Genomic DNA, 14264 nt, shown 5'->3' with positions numbered 1-14264 from the left:
CTACACATAGCAGCTACAACTGTCTGAAACTGCAGTCTGCTGGGATCCAAAACTCTCTTCTGGACACTGCAGGCAATGCAGACACATGGTACACGTAAGCACACACACACTCATGCAGACTGACAAACTACTCTTCAAATTCCTGTATCCTTTAACCAAAGTCCCAGTATCTTGTAAGTTGAAAATCTGGCTTCTCCAATAACATCTGGCCCATTCACTTTTGTGTTTGTCTTGCTGGTTTGTTTCCACTGAAACTTCAGGGACAAGTTTCTGCCTGTCATTGCCATAATCTTGTTGACACTTTTGAAAACTCTTCATACGGGACCAATCTGCATGTCAGAAACTGGGCCAGAAAGAACCCAATCTCTGTTCTAGCTTGGAAAAAGCAGAAAAAAATTATCTAAAGACAGTTCAGTTTGTTTATATTTCAGGTTCTCTGAGATCTTGTCAGGCTGCATTAATATCAAAGTTTATTGATATAAACTTTGATTTTAAGGGATTTTGTCTGTAGCAAAATGTATTAGAGCAGGCAAGAAGAAAGCATTGCATTTTAGCACTGCTATACTGACATAAATGAGCAAAAAATATGTTTAATTGCTAGTTTAGTATTGAAATTGTATCAAGTTGTAGGATTGCATTTACTAAGTTTATGTTCATTTGTCTATTTTCATAATTAATAATCAGTAAAAAATTCCAGGCAAATCAATGATACTGGTTTACAGTAATTCGGTAGTTCACACACGAAAATATGCAAAAGTCCATATACTTTGATAATGTACCAAAATATTTACCAAAATTTCCTGTGCGATTGTACACATTGATGATTTCTAGCCTGTAACAACATGTCCTTATTTCTAACATTTCCCAGCAGGCAGACACTAGCCAAGGATGAAAATGATGATATGGAGTGGATGGTCACAAATTATCTGTGCCCTTTGCACATGTTTTACATGTGATTTTCAAATATGTACTTTAAAAGTTCTTGAGAAAACCATTGTTTTATGAAGTTGCTTCATATCTATGCTTCAAATAAAGATAAACAATGTATAGCTTTACTTGCAAATGTATGTGTGTGAAATTATATTTGGTAAACACATCTATAATCATCACATCAATTATGAAACTTTACAACTTCACACATGCCCCAGAACATCTAAAACTCTTCTGTGAGCAAGCTAGTCACACATACTTGATTATTTAATGCTTTTTTCATGTGTAGAAGTATGTTAGCTACCTAATAAAGTAATTTGTGTCAGAGTATTTCACAATTAAAATTTTGTTTCACTAGTGTGAGAAAGAACATCTTTATCCCTATAATCAGTGATATAAATTTGGTAATAAAGCATAATAATAATGTATAGCAAGGACTAACCATTGACATATTAAAATTTAATAAGTTTCTTGGGTTTCTAGCATTTTAAGAACATTTCTATTTTATTTAAATATTTTTCAATATTTATCAATTTACTATGCAACTTTCATTCTTGAGTTCTTTAAAAGTAGTCTTGTCACTGAATCTGTCCTTTAGAAAACTAAACTATTTTGTAATCAATGGTAAATATTGTTAAGATGGTTTTGATAATCTTAGCTAGTGTATATAATTTAAAAAATTATAGTCTTTGATAATGCATGCTACTTTTAGAGACACTTTTGATTGTGAATACTTCAATCATTTCCTCTTTCTCCTGTCTTTTCATAAACATTTGGATATATAAGTACTTAACAGATGCTTATGAAATGAGAATATGCGAATTTCAAGTCTGCATACATTTAAAAATTTAGAAAAATTAAGAAACCACAGAAGTAAAAGAAAATATTCTAATAGTGGTAGTTTTAGTTTCTCTTTAGTGTCTACATATGTTTCAACTTTATTATATAAAAGAATGTCTTTATATACAGAATCATTAGGCCATAGAGTTCCAATTAATATGAAAATAAATGACAAATTCAATAATTATATACCAGTCCAAATGTGAACTTAGAATACATTAACTTTAATCAATTTTCTTCATAGAATATATTGTGACTTCTTAACAGAATTGGCTTATCCACACTATCTTATCACATCAACCAAATGATGCACCTTTTTCATCAGCCAACTGCAATATACTTGATATTCTCTCCTGTTACATTTTGATAAATAAATCTCATTTAAGTTTTCTAGTTGTGGTACTTAAAGTTATGTTATGGGTGGTGAACATGTTGTTCAGTAGTAAAGTTCAAGTTCATTTTTTGTTATATAGCAAGTTCCAGAGCAACTAGGGGTACATGAGATCCTTTTTGAGAGAGAGAGAGAGAGAGAGAGAGAGAGAGAGAGAGAGAGAGAGAGAAAGAGAGAGAGAGAGAGAATAAAAGTTTATATGTGATAGGAAAAATAATATATCTGTGTATCTATACAATATATAAATTGTATCTCTATGTAGATAAAATGCAAATCTGTTGGTGATTCTAGGCAAATCAGTATTTTAAGGAGACGAATGCAATGCCATAATATTTTGTAGTGGAAGTGCTTTCTGGTGCTTTTCCTGAAGCTGAAATTAGGGGGGTATTTGTTACAGACATTGCTGAAGAAGCAAACCTTCCCTTGGAGGCAGTTTTGAGCAAGAGTATAGCTCCTCACCTACTTCAACAGTAGTGCAGTTTCAACAGTGAATTAACAGGGCCTTACTCTTGTGTCTTTGTGAAAAGCAAGAGTGACCTCGCTTGGGTTAGTTGATGTTGATGGGAATGCAAAGGGAAGTCTGTAAATTCTAAGGCTAATCTGACATTAAATGAAATTAAATGACCGTATTAATGCTTGTCCATATATTTCAAATAAACCCATTAGTAAAATATTGAGTAGATGTGTTTTAGCATTTTTGATAAATTAAATCCCATATTAGTGTCTTCCTCAACTTCCAAACAAAATTCCCATTACTGACAACTGGTGATCAAAAGTAAAGTCTAATGTCCATTTTCTTCCTAAGGATCTCATGCTTAATCAAGTCATAGGGCTAGACTTAAAAGAGATGAATTTCAAAACCTTTTTTTCATGCATCTAGCTTTCAGAAACATCAGCTTTTATTCAGAAGCACAGTGAATGCCTGAGGGAAAAACCCTAAAGCTTGCTAGTCATCTTCAATCATCTTGGGCTTTCTACATGAACAGTTATTTACTCACCACTTCATCAATGCCATCAATGCAAAGACAAGAAATAACTCGCTCTTTCCATACGCCATGCACCATATGCACTCTCATGCTGTACTTTTTCATTTGATTTCACAGCTTGCTTTCCATTGCTTTCACCAATGCAGAGCATCTTTTTGTTTGGTTATTTTTCTTGTGTAACTAATGTAGTATATTATCTTTGCCAATGCAGACTGTATGGCTATGAATCAACCATTCTTGAAGACTTTACATTATCCAGAAATCATAATACTACAAACTACATTGACCACATGAGAGTACACTAGTAAAATAGTTTCGTCTCTTACAATTGAATGACCCAATTGGCCTTTATTTTCATTAGAAGCAAAGAGAATGCCATCATGAAGGAAATGAAAAGAAACATAAATGTTTAAAAAATAACCCATTATTTATGTTATATGGAACATTTGTTGTAAATCTTACTTTTTATTAAAATTAGATGAAAAAGATTTATATTTTCTAACAGTTTGGAATGCAGATATTGTATAGAAACACTCCTGGTTAGATTGGAGCAAATTTCATTTTCAATTCGATAGTTTAGTCTTAATAGGCTTGGAATATGTTTACATGGCACCATAATTCTCAACTGCCTTCTAAGAAAGGAAATCAGTGGTATATCTTATATATTATAGGTAATTTGTCTATAACAGGACCACATATTAATTGCCATTTTGTTTTCAGATATAGCACATTGATTGAGTGATTGCCTAATGTATATTAAGATGCTAGATTTGATCCCCCCTACAAAAACAAAAATGCAATTCTCATCTTTAAAATCTTGCTAGTTAAATTTTTTGCCACAATAATCAGCAATTCCACTTTATACTTTGGTTTGTGTATGATGTAATTAAATCTATAAATATTTGAAGGATACATTTTCTTAAATATTATAACCAAGGATGAAGCATCAGCACTAACATTCATTAGGATATACTGTTTGTCAATAAATATTGTTGATAGGTGGTCACTAAACTTGAATACTGAAGTGTCATTTGTATGGTAAATTATTTGATATATAGAAATGACTTGGCTAGTAATACAAAATCATAGTTTAAATTCGGTTTTAAAAATAAACATTTGCCTTTTGTTTATGTTTGTGAAATTGTTAGAAATTTAGTATGATACTTTTTAACTTACCTCAGTAGTGAATTACCAATACCCACAACCTTAAGCATCAGGATCATACTTTCCTTAATGTTGCAATATTTTCCTCAGAAGATAGATCACAGGTTATTACCATACTGCCGTTGAGATTAAGAATGGTCTTCCATCAAATTGGTTCTGTTATTACTTTGTAACTTAAAAGTCATATATATGGGATAAACTTTTTTTTCTTCCTTTACATTCTCATGCCAAAACTACCTTAGTGTGAGCATTAGAGCCCCAGCAGTATTATGGAAAAATATACTCTGATATAAAAATTAAAAATGATAAAAAAACTTGCAGAACATGCAGGTGAAATTAAAATTTTAAGTGGAAAGGTGGTGTGTAGTGTTAATATAAATTCTCACTAATATTTGTTTGCTATTGAAGATATAGTGACATTTCAACTGCATAATGGCTTTAAGTATGTAGTAGTGAAAAACTATAGTTAGAATTTTCTAATTAGCAAATTTAACGGTATTAGATACTTCTATGCTCAGTGAGAAGTGATTCACACAGCACATAGTTTACACATGAATGAATAAAGAAATGTTGGTAGGAATAGAAAAATAGTAATTTTATTTTTTCTAGTAAACTGATATTTTATAAATATTTTCATTTTCTATGCTTGAATATTATCCAAACTGACAAAAACAGACATACATTTAGACTTCTCAAATACCTCAGGATGTGAATTCTTTAGTGGAATATCTAGAAAGAATTTCTTAGAGTTGATTTCTCTGGGGTTATAATTGGATAATTTTGATTGAACAGACAACAATTAACCTTTTTTCTTACATAAAAGACAAGAGTTGGTAGAGTTTCCCCTTACAAAATACATTGCAAATAAGTTGTATTTTAGGAGAATTACATTTAAAAATTGATGAGAAAAGTATAACTTTTGTCATATTTTCATTCTCAACTTTTAACTCTTAAGTATCAAGAGATAGTACCACAATGTCATTTTTGCTAGAAATTTTCATTTCCTACCAGACTGTTAGAAATTAAAGCCATCTAGCATTCTACATGGTAGACTTGACTTTCACTAGATCACTGTAAGAGTTCAGTGAGCACAGCACAAACCCGGAGTCCTGAGGCTACAATCCATTTAAGCACATGAAGTTTTGTAAATGCACTGCACAGAAGCTGATCTATTGACTGAATAATTTCCATCTCCGCAATTTCTTTCTAATTGTCTATTAGGCAGAGGTAATATTTTTGTCTGTATTAGTAGCTTATTATAGAATAATTAAATAACAAAAACTTTGACACTGTCATTTGAACAGAAAATTTAAGAAGAAAACATAGCCTTACATATGGTTAGAGAAAGTGTTTAATTGATTGATTCAGACCAAGGAAGAATCAGAACATCTAGAGCTACCAGATTTTGTGAGCCTTTAGGCAAACCAAGGCTACCTCATCTCTGGATATAAAAAAATCCATTGTCTGAATACTTCCCTCAGAAAATTAGAATACATAGTTGTCCATTCCTTTTGAAGGTGCTGGAAACCTTATTGGGGTGACAACTATTTAGCCAGAGGCAGCAGACACCCAGTCAGATTTCTTTGAGGAAGAATGATTAATAGTGTGGTTACATTTTTTTCTTCAGAACATTATCAGAGAAGTGTACAATATATTCTGTTACTTGAGTTGACTTGTTATCGGATGTATCGTTGATTGACTGTTATGATTGTTTCTTGAAAGCTGTTCATGATACAGATTTTCTAGCTGATGTTTAGAAAGTTTAGACATATTCCAAGCAGCCCAGACTAGAAAAGTTAGAACTGTGGGTTTATCACTAACTTCTAGGTCTGTGCAGGAACATATTGCATGGGACAGGAATGTAATTTGTGAGAAATGTCTACACACAGGCTTTCATATACCTTTATTCTGTCTTTAGAATTTGGAATGATGGGAGATCATACAATTAAAAGTCAGCGACCTCGATCTGTCCATGAGAAAAGGGTCCCTCAGGAACAAGCTGACGCTGCTAAATTTATGGCACAAACTGGTAATACGTTAGTTACATTTTTCTATTTGTTGTTGTTAATTTAATGAAACCACTGCATGTTTTCATGATCCTTTGCTGCACATTTGTCAGTTTTGGAGCTTATTTTTTTGAGCTATTTTTTTTTGTCACCAGTTAAAGTCCATAAATAAAGTAGCTATGACTGAAAAGTACACAGAAAATGTGTAAGACTTGCTTTGCTCTTGGTATAGGACGCTTTAGGATTTACGTACTATTAATTCCTTAAGTTAATTAGCCACTAAAATGGATCATTACACTTTGAAAGGAAAGCAATAAAGTTACTTTTTTGAGAATTATTTGATTTGATACTTTCATTAACTATAATTTAAATAGGCCTAAGCTGATGAGATTCAATGGAACAAAATTTGATACATTAAATATGCTTCCATATGTTATAACATCTATAAATATTTCTTGGTGCTAAAATATATAGACATTAGAATTTTTATAATTTAATATACGATTTGGAAATAAATTTGTTGCAGTAGATAAATAGTAAATGTTAACCACCTAATTAAATACCAACAAAACTGACTTCTGGCTTATAAAATTCTTTAATCTTGCATCCATCAAATTATTTCTGAACTCCCTACAAATTTGAGTGTGACTGAAAAGTGCATTATTTGACATAATTTTTGAAATTCATAGATATGATGAATATTTACACGCAGAATTGCAGAATTTATGCTTTAATAGTCTGTAGAGTTTGACAAATTGCAGTGGGCCATAATTTGGCTGCTTGAGTAAGAATTCTAAAGTTCTGGCCAGCAACATTGCCTGGGACTCTCTCAGTTGGAGATCTTTAAAGTGGTGTTGCAAACCTGACCAACCTTTCATTGCTTTTCTTTTTCAAAACTTGAAACTAAGCTTATCTGTGGTTTTACAAAATTTTATGCACTCGTTCTTGTTTGTTTTAGCATTAGTATGAAATCATGTGTATATAACCAGATCTGTGACATGCTATTCAGAGAATTTTAATGAAATTCTCCAAAAGAATGAATGCGTCCTTCAGTTTATGTATTCTTTGTGATAGTATTTGTTTAGAACACTATACGTTAGCTTAATGCTTAGAAATTCAAATATTAAAACAGAATTGAAATCTTGGTAATAGATAAATGATATATTTTAATATATTAATTAAAGCTCAGCTTCTCATAACAGAATATGTAGAATTAATTTTGTAAGCACACAGTTTAAATTTTAAAAATAATATATGATATAGCTAGACCCAGAAATGAGAACTTTCTTTACAGGATTTCTTTTGGTGTAACTTATTTAAGAGGAGATTTATATTTTAACCAGTTGCTTACTGAAGTCCAAAAATGTATTCTGTGGTTCAAGTGGATTTCCAAATTCCTAAATGTGCTTTTGTCTGATACTGTGAGCAGAATAATTGAAGCAGTGGCCAGAGATACGGGGATTTCTACTCTCGATAGAGAGATGTAATGCGGGCTGACCACTCAGTTCCGTAGGCATCCATCTCCCTGTGAGAACACATCTGCCGTCTGAGAAATATGTCCTTCTTTTACGTAAAAGACATACCAAAGATTGGTTTATGTAAATTCCTGAAACTTGTCAACAAGGGGAGTGAAATGGAGAACCATAAGTTTAAGTATCCAGGGATCTAGTAGCTTTAGCTTGTGCATTTAGTATTGTCCAATTTAATCCAAAGTTTGTTTAAATTCCATTTATTAATGCTTGTTTACATTAAGACAATTCAAATATTTAAGGAAAATATTTTGACAAATGTAAATGTCATGAACTGTTGATTTGTGAAATTAGAAATTGGTAATCACATTTTTTACATTTATTTCTGATTTCCAGTCATTGTTTTTTTTTTTTCTACACAATGTATATTCTTTCACTAGCAAGTGACTTGGTAAGTAGATGACATACTGATTAAATAAATCTGGGCCCAACTTTAAAACCACTTACACATATTGTTATCTTCTCAGAAAGACCATGCCATATTAAAGTTCTAGAACTATTGGGTGATGCTTGGATTTATAAGAAATAGGATCATAAATTCATTTTAAACCAAACATTGCATATGCAAGTGTAGACGTGTGCATTGTACATACTTTAATATTAAATTAACATGCTGAACTAAGAAAGGAAAATTCATTATAGTATCTTTAAGATTAATAATTGAAAACAGGGCACTTACATTACTAAAAGAGAATTTTTAAATAGTTTCTTTTGAAGTTAACATAGGCTAAATTAATAGAATTATCAAACAATAACATTTTACAAAATGATGTTTTATTTATAGAACTTGTCTTGTTTCAAATCAAGGTAATAATATTGCATATACACAGTCATGAAATTTTGCTAACCATAATTTGAGAACAAAAAATGATACAATGGAGGAAAGCTAAATAATAAAATTATAAAATGCCATAATATTCTATATTTATCATGGAAAAAGAAAGCAAAAGCCACCATGCCTTATTTCTTCTCAAATCAGTGAAGTGGCTTTCAAAATCAATGCAATCAGTAAATACTTTCATTTTTAAGAAAGCTTTACTAGACAGAGGCAGGGTGAGTGAGTACTTTTAAATGACATTCTTATGAGGCAGCATTATTTTATCAGAATAACTAGAGGACTGGTGCTAATGCTAGTAACTGAGGCAAGTCTGAGCACTAATTAGGCTATTATAAAAGTATAAGATAAGGCTGGAGAAGTGTCTCTGTGCTTAAGAGCACTTACTGCTGTTGCAGGGGCCACATGTTAGGTTCTCATAATCCACATGGTGTTTCACAACCAGGTGTTATCTCCAGGTCTAGAGGATCCAACACTCTCTTCTGGCCACTCTGGGCACTGTATGAACATAGTACACATACATACATGGGCACTGTATGAACATAGTACACATACATACATGGAGCTGAAACCTAACACATACAGTAAAGTAGGATGAAAATCTAAGTTAGACATATATGTATGTGTATATACATATATATATATGTATTTAAAGAAAATAAAATAAGATATAAATATGTCTGTTTAAGGGATAAAACCAAGCTATGGGCAATAATCTAGAATAAGATAAATGTTAATGGTTCTTATATTCAGCATCATAGTTTATGAACATAGTTAGTTTATAAACAGGTTTAGAAAAGTAACCATTTATTACCCAAGGGAAATGACCTGCATTAGGAATACATGATATGTGATCTAAAATAGGAACATAACATTAAATGTGGTTCTAATTTCATGATTTTAACATGCTAGCAAAAGTTATATTAATATCTTGATCATAATTTTAAATTTTCTATTGCACGTGATCTCACTCAATTTTCACAAGTAGCTTTTGAGTTAGGTAAATTATTATAGAATTTCAAAATATAAATGGATTTTTCCAAGGACCCTCAGAGTCAATATGCAGTTGACTGCAATACTTTCCAGTTTCCATTCATAACTCATTCCAGGATAAAGAACCTCAATATTCACTTATAGAGAGTTGTCAACATGATTTTTGGCATGTTGACTAGATGAGTTTGTGCTATCTCCAAAGAAACATATACTGAAATGGTTGCTGAGTTCATGTTTTACTATTTCAGTGCATTAAAAGATCTTTCTTTTAAAGCATATTAACAGTTTCTAGCTTACCTCTATGTGCTTTCCTAGATAACCCTCACAACTTAGGAAAAAAGGAAGTAGCATAAAAATTTCAATGAAAATGTCACTTGAAAAAAAAAAACACTTAAATACAACAAGATCAAGCTGATGGTTAGACCATTATTTCAGTGGCAAATTTTGATTCTACGTTTGAAATAAAATTTATTATTCATGTATTTATTTTTATTTAAATTGTCATCTGCAAAATGAGCTGCGAGGAATGCTTCTCTTAGCATTTATGATTTACACCTCATGATCCAGCCCACTGCTTCTCTTGCTCAGTGTCCTGCAGAATCATAGTCATAGAGCCAACTCAGATTTCCAAATCCTTGTATGAGGTTATACTTTAAATTGGTCTTTGATATGAATTCATGGCTAAGTTCAATTTTTTAAAATTGCCTATCATTACAATGCAAGAGAGAAAGAAAAACTGTGTGGAAAAGTAGAACTAATTTTTTTCTCATAACCTTTGTCATCTCGCTTCCAGATTTTACATTAGTCTTAAGTATCTGGCTTGTAATTGATAACATAGAGCCGTAATAGTTATACTCAGTCTTATCACAAGCACGTTGGCATGTCATTAAGCATACATTACTTTTTCCTAACTTTAAGCTTAATGTTTTCATTATTAAGTATGCTTATGTATGTATACACATATGTATAGATAGTTTTAACCATCATCATATTATTAGACTCACCAAATGATGGCTTTTGTTTTGTTAAATTATCATCAATGTAATAAAACAAATTATGAGATATAACTTCAAACACTACAGACATCCACTACAGACATCCAAGTAGATAGTTATAAAATTAGCCATATATAAAGTTGTAATGGTACAAATATTGAAGTGATCAAGAGAGTGCTATTACTGTAAACACAGATGAAACTTCAGTTTCAATATTTAAAAGAAGTTCTAATTAATGTGAACTGACATCCAAATTACCAGCATGTGGCCTTCTGATAGATAATCAGTTATCAATGAATTGTTATCTATGCCTCTGCTGCATAATCTTAGACTAGCATAAGAACACACTTTTCATGATCCTGCTAACAAAGTTTTAATAGAACAGTATTTCTCTGCAAACTAGTTCTGAGCCCTCGTGAAAATAAGAAAGTGGATTGTAGCAGAATATAAAATCAACATCTTCATCAAATAGGTTTTCTAGCAGTGGACTAACTTTTTAGAGTAGATTTTTCACTGAAGAATGTCCGATGCAAACTCATTCTTTACTTCAGCAACAGTTAGTAAGTTAGCTACTTCATTAGCATTTAATATACCCCTAAATCATTGACTAACTCTCCAAAACAAGACAAACAATGGATTGAGATTTGTCCTTAGAATTATATTCCAAATGATTATTCTACACTGAACGTATGATATAGAGCTAAATTGCTTCTTGTCCTGTATAAATAGTGATAGAAAGTTCTGAGAAACCCCTCCCTTGTAAAAAGTTTTGACAACACCATACATACTTAGTATAAATACACACTGCAGATAAGACTGGACTGGAGTTTGATGTAAGTCAGTATCAAAATTTCAAGTCAAGCTTTTAAATCCATTCTGGACATGATGCCAGAATAGTATTAGAAGCCTACTCCAGTGATTTTTCAAAAATTGATGTTTCCTGTCTCCTTATACATTGCTTTTAGATAACGAGAAAAGTGGGCGTAGTTTCAATGCAGTGCCAACCACTACAACGTTTATGAAACCCAACAGTAACTGGCTTCATAACTCCTGATTTTGAAGTAAATTTTAGTTCTATGTTCAGTTAATATAAATGAAAGAGAAGCTTTCATTCACCTGAAGTTAAAAAGTTACTTCTTTTGGTCAGGGGTGAAAGGGGGAGCAGAAGGATATTACAAATTACCAGAAAGTTAATAGCTAGCATAGGATGAAAGGGGAGGAAATCCATTTGGAGTAAATTATCAACTTGCTCACTCGCTTTCAAGCCCACTGAGTCTTTAGCAACAGGAAGGGCATTCTACTATGAATAACTAGGCAAGAACAGACAAAAACATTCCATCCAAAGCTTCAGAGTCTGAAGAAAAATAGTTTCTGCCCCTGTGGACATCAAATACAGGGACCGAGATAGGCTTGAAGAAAACATCAATTGTACTCACCGAAAACTATTGATTGCTTCATTCACAGTGTTGATAGTTCGACAGACTTGGCAAAGAATGGTTTTGTTAACAAGGTCATGAGAAGCAGGTGTTGTATCAGCATTGTCTACATCCCTCTACATTCATGTTCCTATGAAATGTTTTGTACCTTTGTATATACTGTCACATATTTACTTTGGAATTATTCATGCATGTCACACCGTTAGTTTGCGACAATGATTACGAAATGAATAATCAAGACAGTATTTCATGTTTATTTGTTGTCTTGCATGCAGGTGAATCTGGTGTGGAAGAGTGGTCCCAGTGGAGCACATGCTCAGTTACTTGTGGTCAAGGGTCGCAGGTGCGAACCAGAACTTGTGTATCACCTTACGGGACACACTGCAGCGGCCCATTAAGAGAATCAAGGGTTTGCAATAACACTGCCCTCTGTCCAGGTAGTGTTAGCAGCAACTACGACTGTGGATGTTTTGAATTGTGTCGTGCTACGCATTTGGAACAATTTGTTATTTTCATATGAACGGGGTATAGGCTTTTTAAATGAGAGTCTCTAAGTGTTACTCTTCTCAACTGTGCTCTTTTATTCTGTATGTAATTATGTCTGCTTTCAGAGCAGTTTGGGTGTTAGATGAGTAACTATCTCCCTAATGCAAATAAGATTGAAATTTTGTAGCTATTTTAAAGAGTATAAAAATTCAGTTATTTTTCTTGCATTTTTGGTTGTTAAAAAATCTAACTGCCTATGAGGAAATAAAAATTTCAAGCATAGTAGAAATATGACATATGATTGACAGCTTTTCAATAATCTGTTCTCCTACCATTCAACTGATCATATAAGAAAGAGAAATAATAATAAGTGTAGTGGGAACTAAGAATAGTCTTTTATTTTCCTTTATAAATAACCTTGAAGTGGTTGTTCTCACCACATCCACTTATTGCTTTAAAACAAAGACAGGGGTCTGGCTAGGGTAAAAGTATGTTACATCAAAATTGTGCTATTTCATGATGTACATGGGCTTATTGTAGTTTTTTCACCCTCTCAAAGCAAAGAGGCCTTTTCTCAGTCAGTACCAAGGCATGTGTTGATGGTGTGCCCAATCATTTGTTGATCGGGTAACTGGAAACTTCATGACAGCAGCAGTTAAAACTAGGCTCTCATAGACTTTCCAGAAGCCTCTGAAAAGGAGATGTTCTAAAGAAAGGACTTAACACTGTAGGCCTTGTAACCTCCAAGTCATGCTTAAACATTTTCTAGGGCTCTCCAGTCCCAGAGTTAACTGATTCTCAGTTAAGAAAAACAAAAGTGAGGGGCCTAGAAGAATGATCAGGAATAATGCCAATTTCCTAGCAGAACAGACAAATGTAATCATGTGAGAAATGTTGGCATGGCTGTTGTTTGGTGGATATAAATCTTCACATTTGCAGGATTAGACATTTCTGGTGATCTTCTTGACTGCTACATGAATATTCTCAACACTGCTGAATTCTACATTTAAAATGGTTTCCATGGAAAATTTTAGGCTATGTAGGTTTTTGATTTAAAAAACAAATAAAGATCTATTTCATATTAAAGAGAAAAACAAAAAAGTAACAAGAGATATCAAAGATGATGCAATGAGGTGTGAGAACACTTTGTATAAAACAGAGAAAAGAAATAAATGAGGACAAGGTTAAACAGACAGAAACTAAGGCTATGAGGAAAAGAAGGCACATTAATCAATAGGACAATAATTGCCACTGAAGGAAAGTAGGAGTCAGTTGGGACTGCAAGATAGGAGAAAGAATTTGTAATAAAAAATAGTACAAATCAAAGGTGAACAATGTAAGGGAGTCATAAATAAGAGAGATGACAGAAGACTTAAAGCAGAGATCATAGACCAAACACATTTCAATTACGTGAGCTGGGGGTGGGAGTGGGGGAAAGCAAGGGAGATACAGTCTTGGCGGGTCATGCCGAAACCTTCAAATCCCAAGTGTAAATGCTGTGGATCCTTATTTGAGTAGGATAGGATTGGTTCTTCTGGGAGATACTTAACCATGATGCCTAACCACAGTATTTACATGATGACTTACAGGGTTGAGTTCCCTGTTCTCATCAATTAAAACAGTATCATCAGAGCATTATGATACAATGACTATATAAATTTAACTTCTTAGTG

General features: G+C 32.6%; 1 protein-coding gene across 4 annotated transcripts in view; it reads left to right on the top strand.

Annotated features, from left to right (window-relative positions):
- Adgrb3 (adhesion G protein-coupled receptor B3) overlaps nt 1-14264 on the top strand; it is a 729857-nt gene that overhangs the window by 265251 nt on the left and 450342 nt on the right. For 3 of the 4 annotated variants that reach the window (XM_085679475.2, XM_085679474.2, XM_048430443.3), the window contains exons 3-4: nt 6230-6340; nt 12381-12542. In XM_085679475.2, the coding sequence (XP_085535601.1) occupies nt 6230-6340; nt 12381-12542 (273 nt within the window). The remainder of the gene's footprint in view (nt 1-6229; nt 6341-12380; nt 12543-14264) is intronic. The other variant, XM_085679476.2, reaches the window with a different exon arrangement.

Source organism: Myodes glareolus, chromosome 18 (assembly GCF_982192425.1).
Source record: "Myodes glareolus chromosome 18, mMyoGla1.1, whole genome shotgun sequence".
NCBI lineage: Eukaryota > Metazoa > Chordata > Mammalia > Rodentia > Cricetidae > Myodes > Myodes glareolus.
Note: the sequence above shows the minus strand (reverse complement) of the source record. Positions and strands in the feature narration are given on the sequence as shown.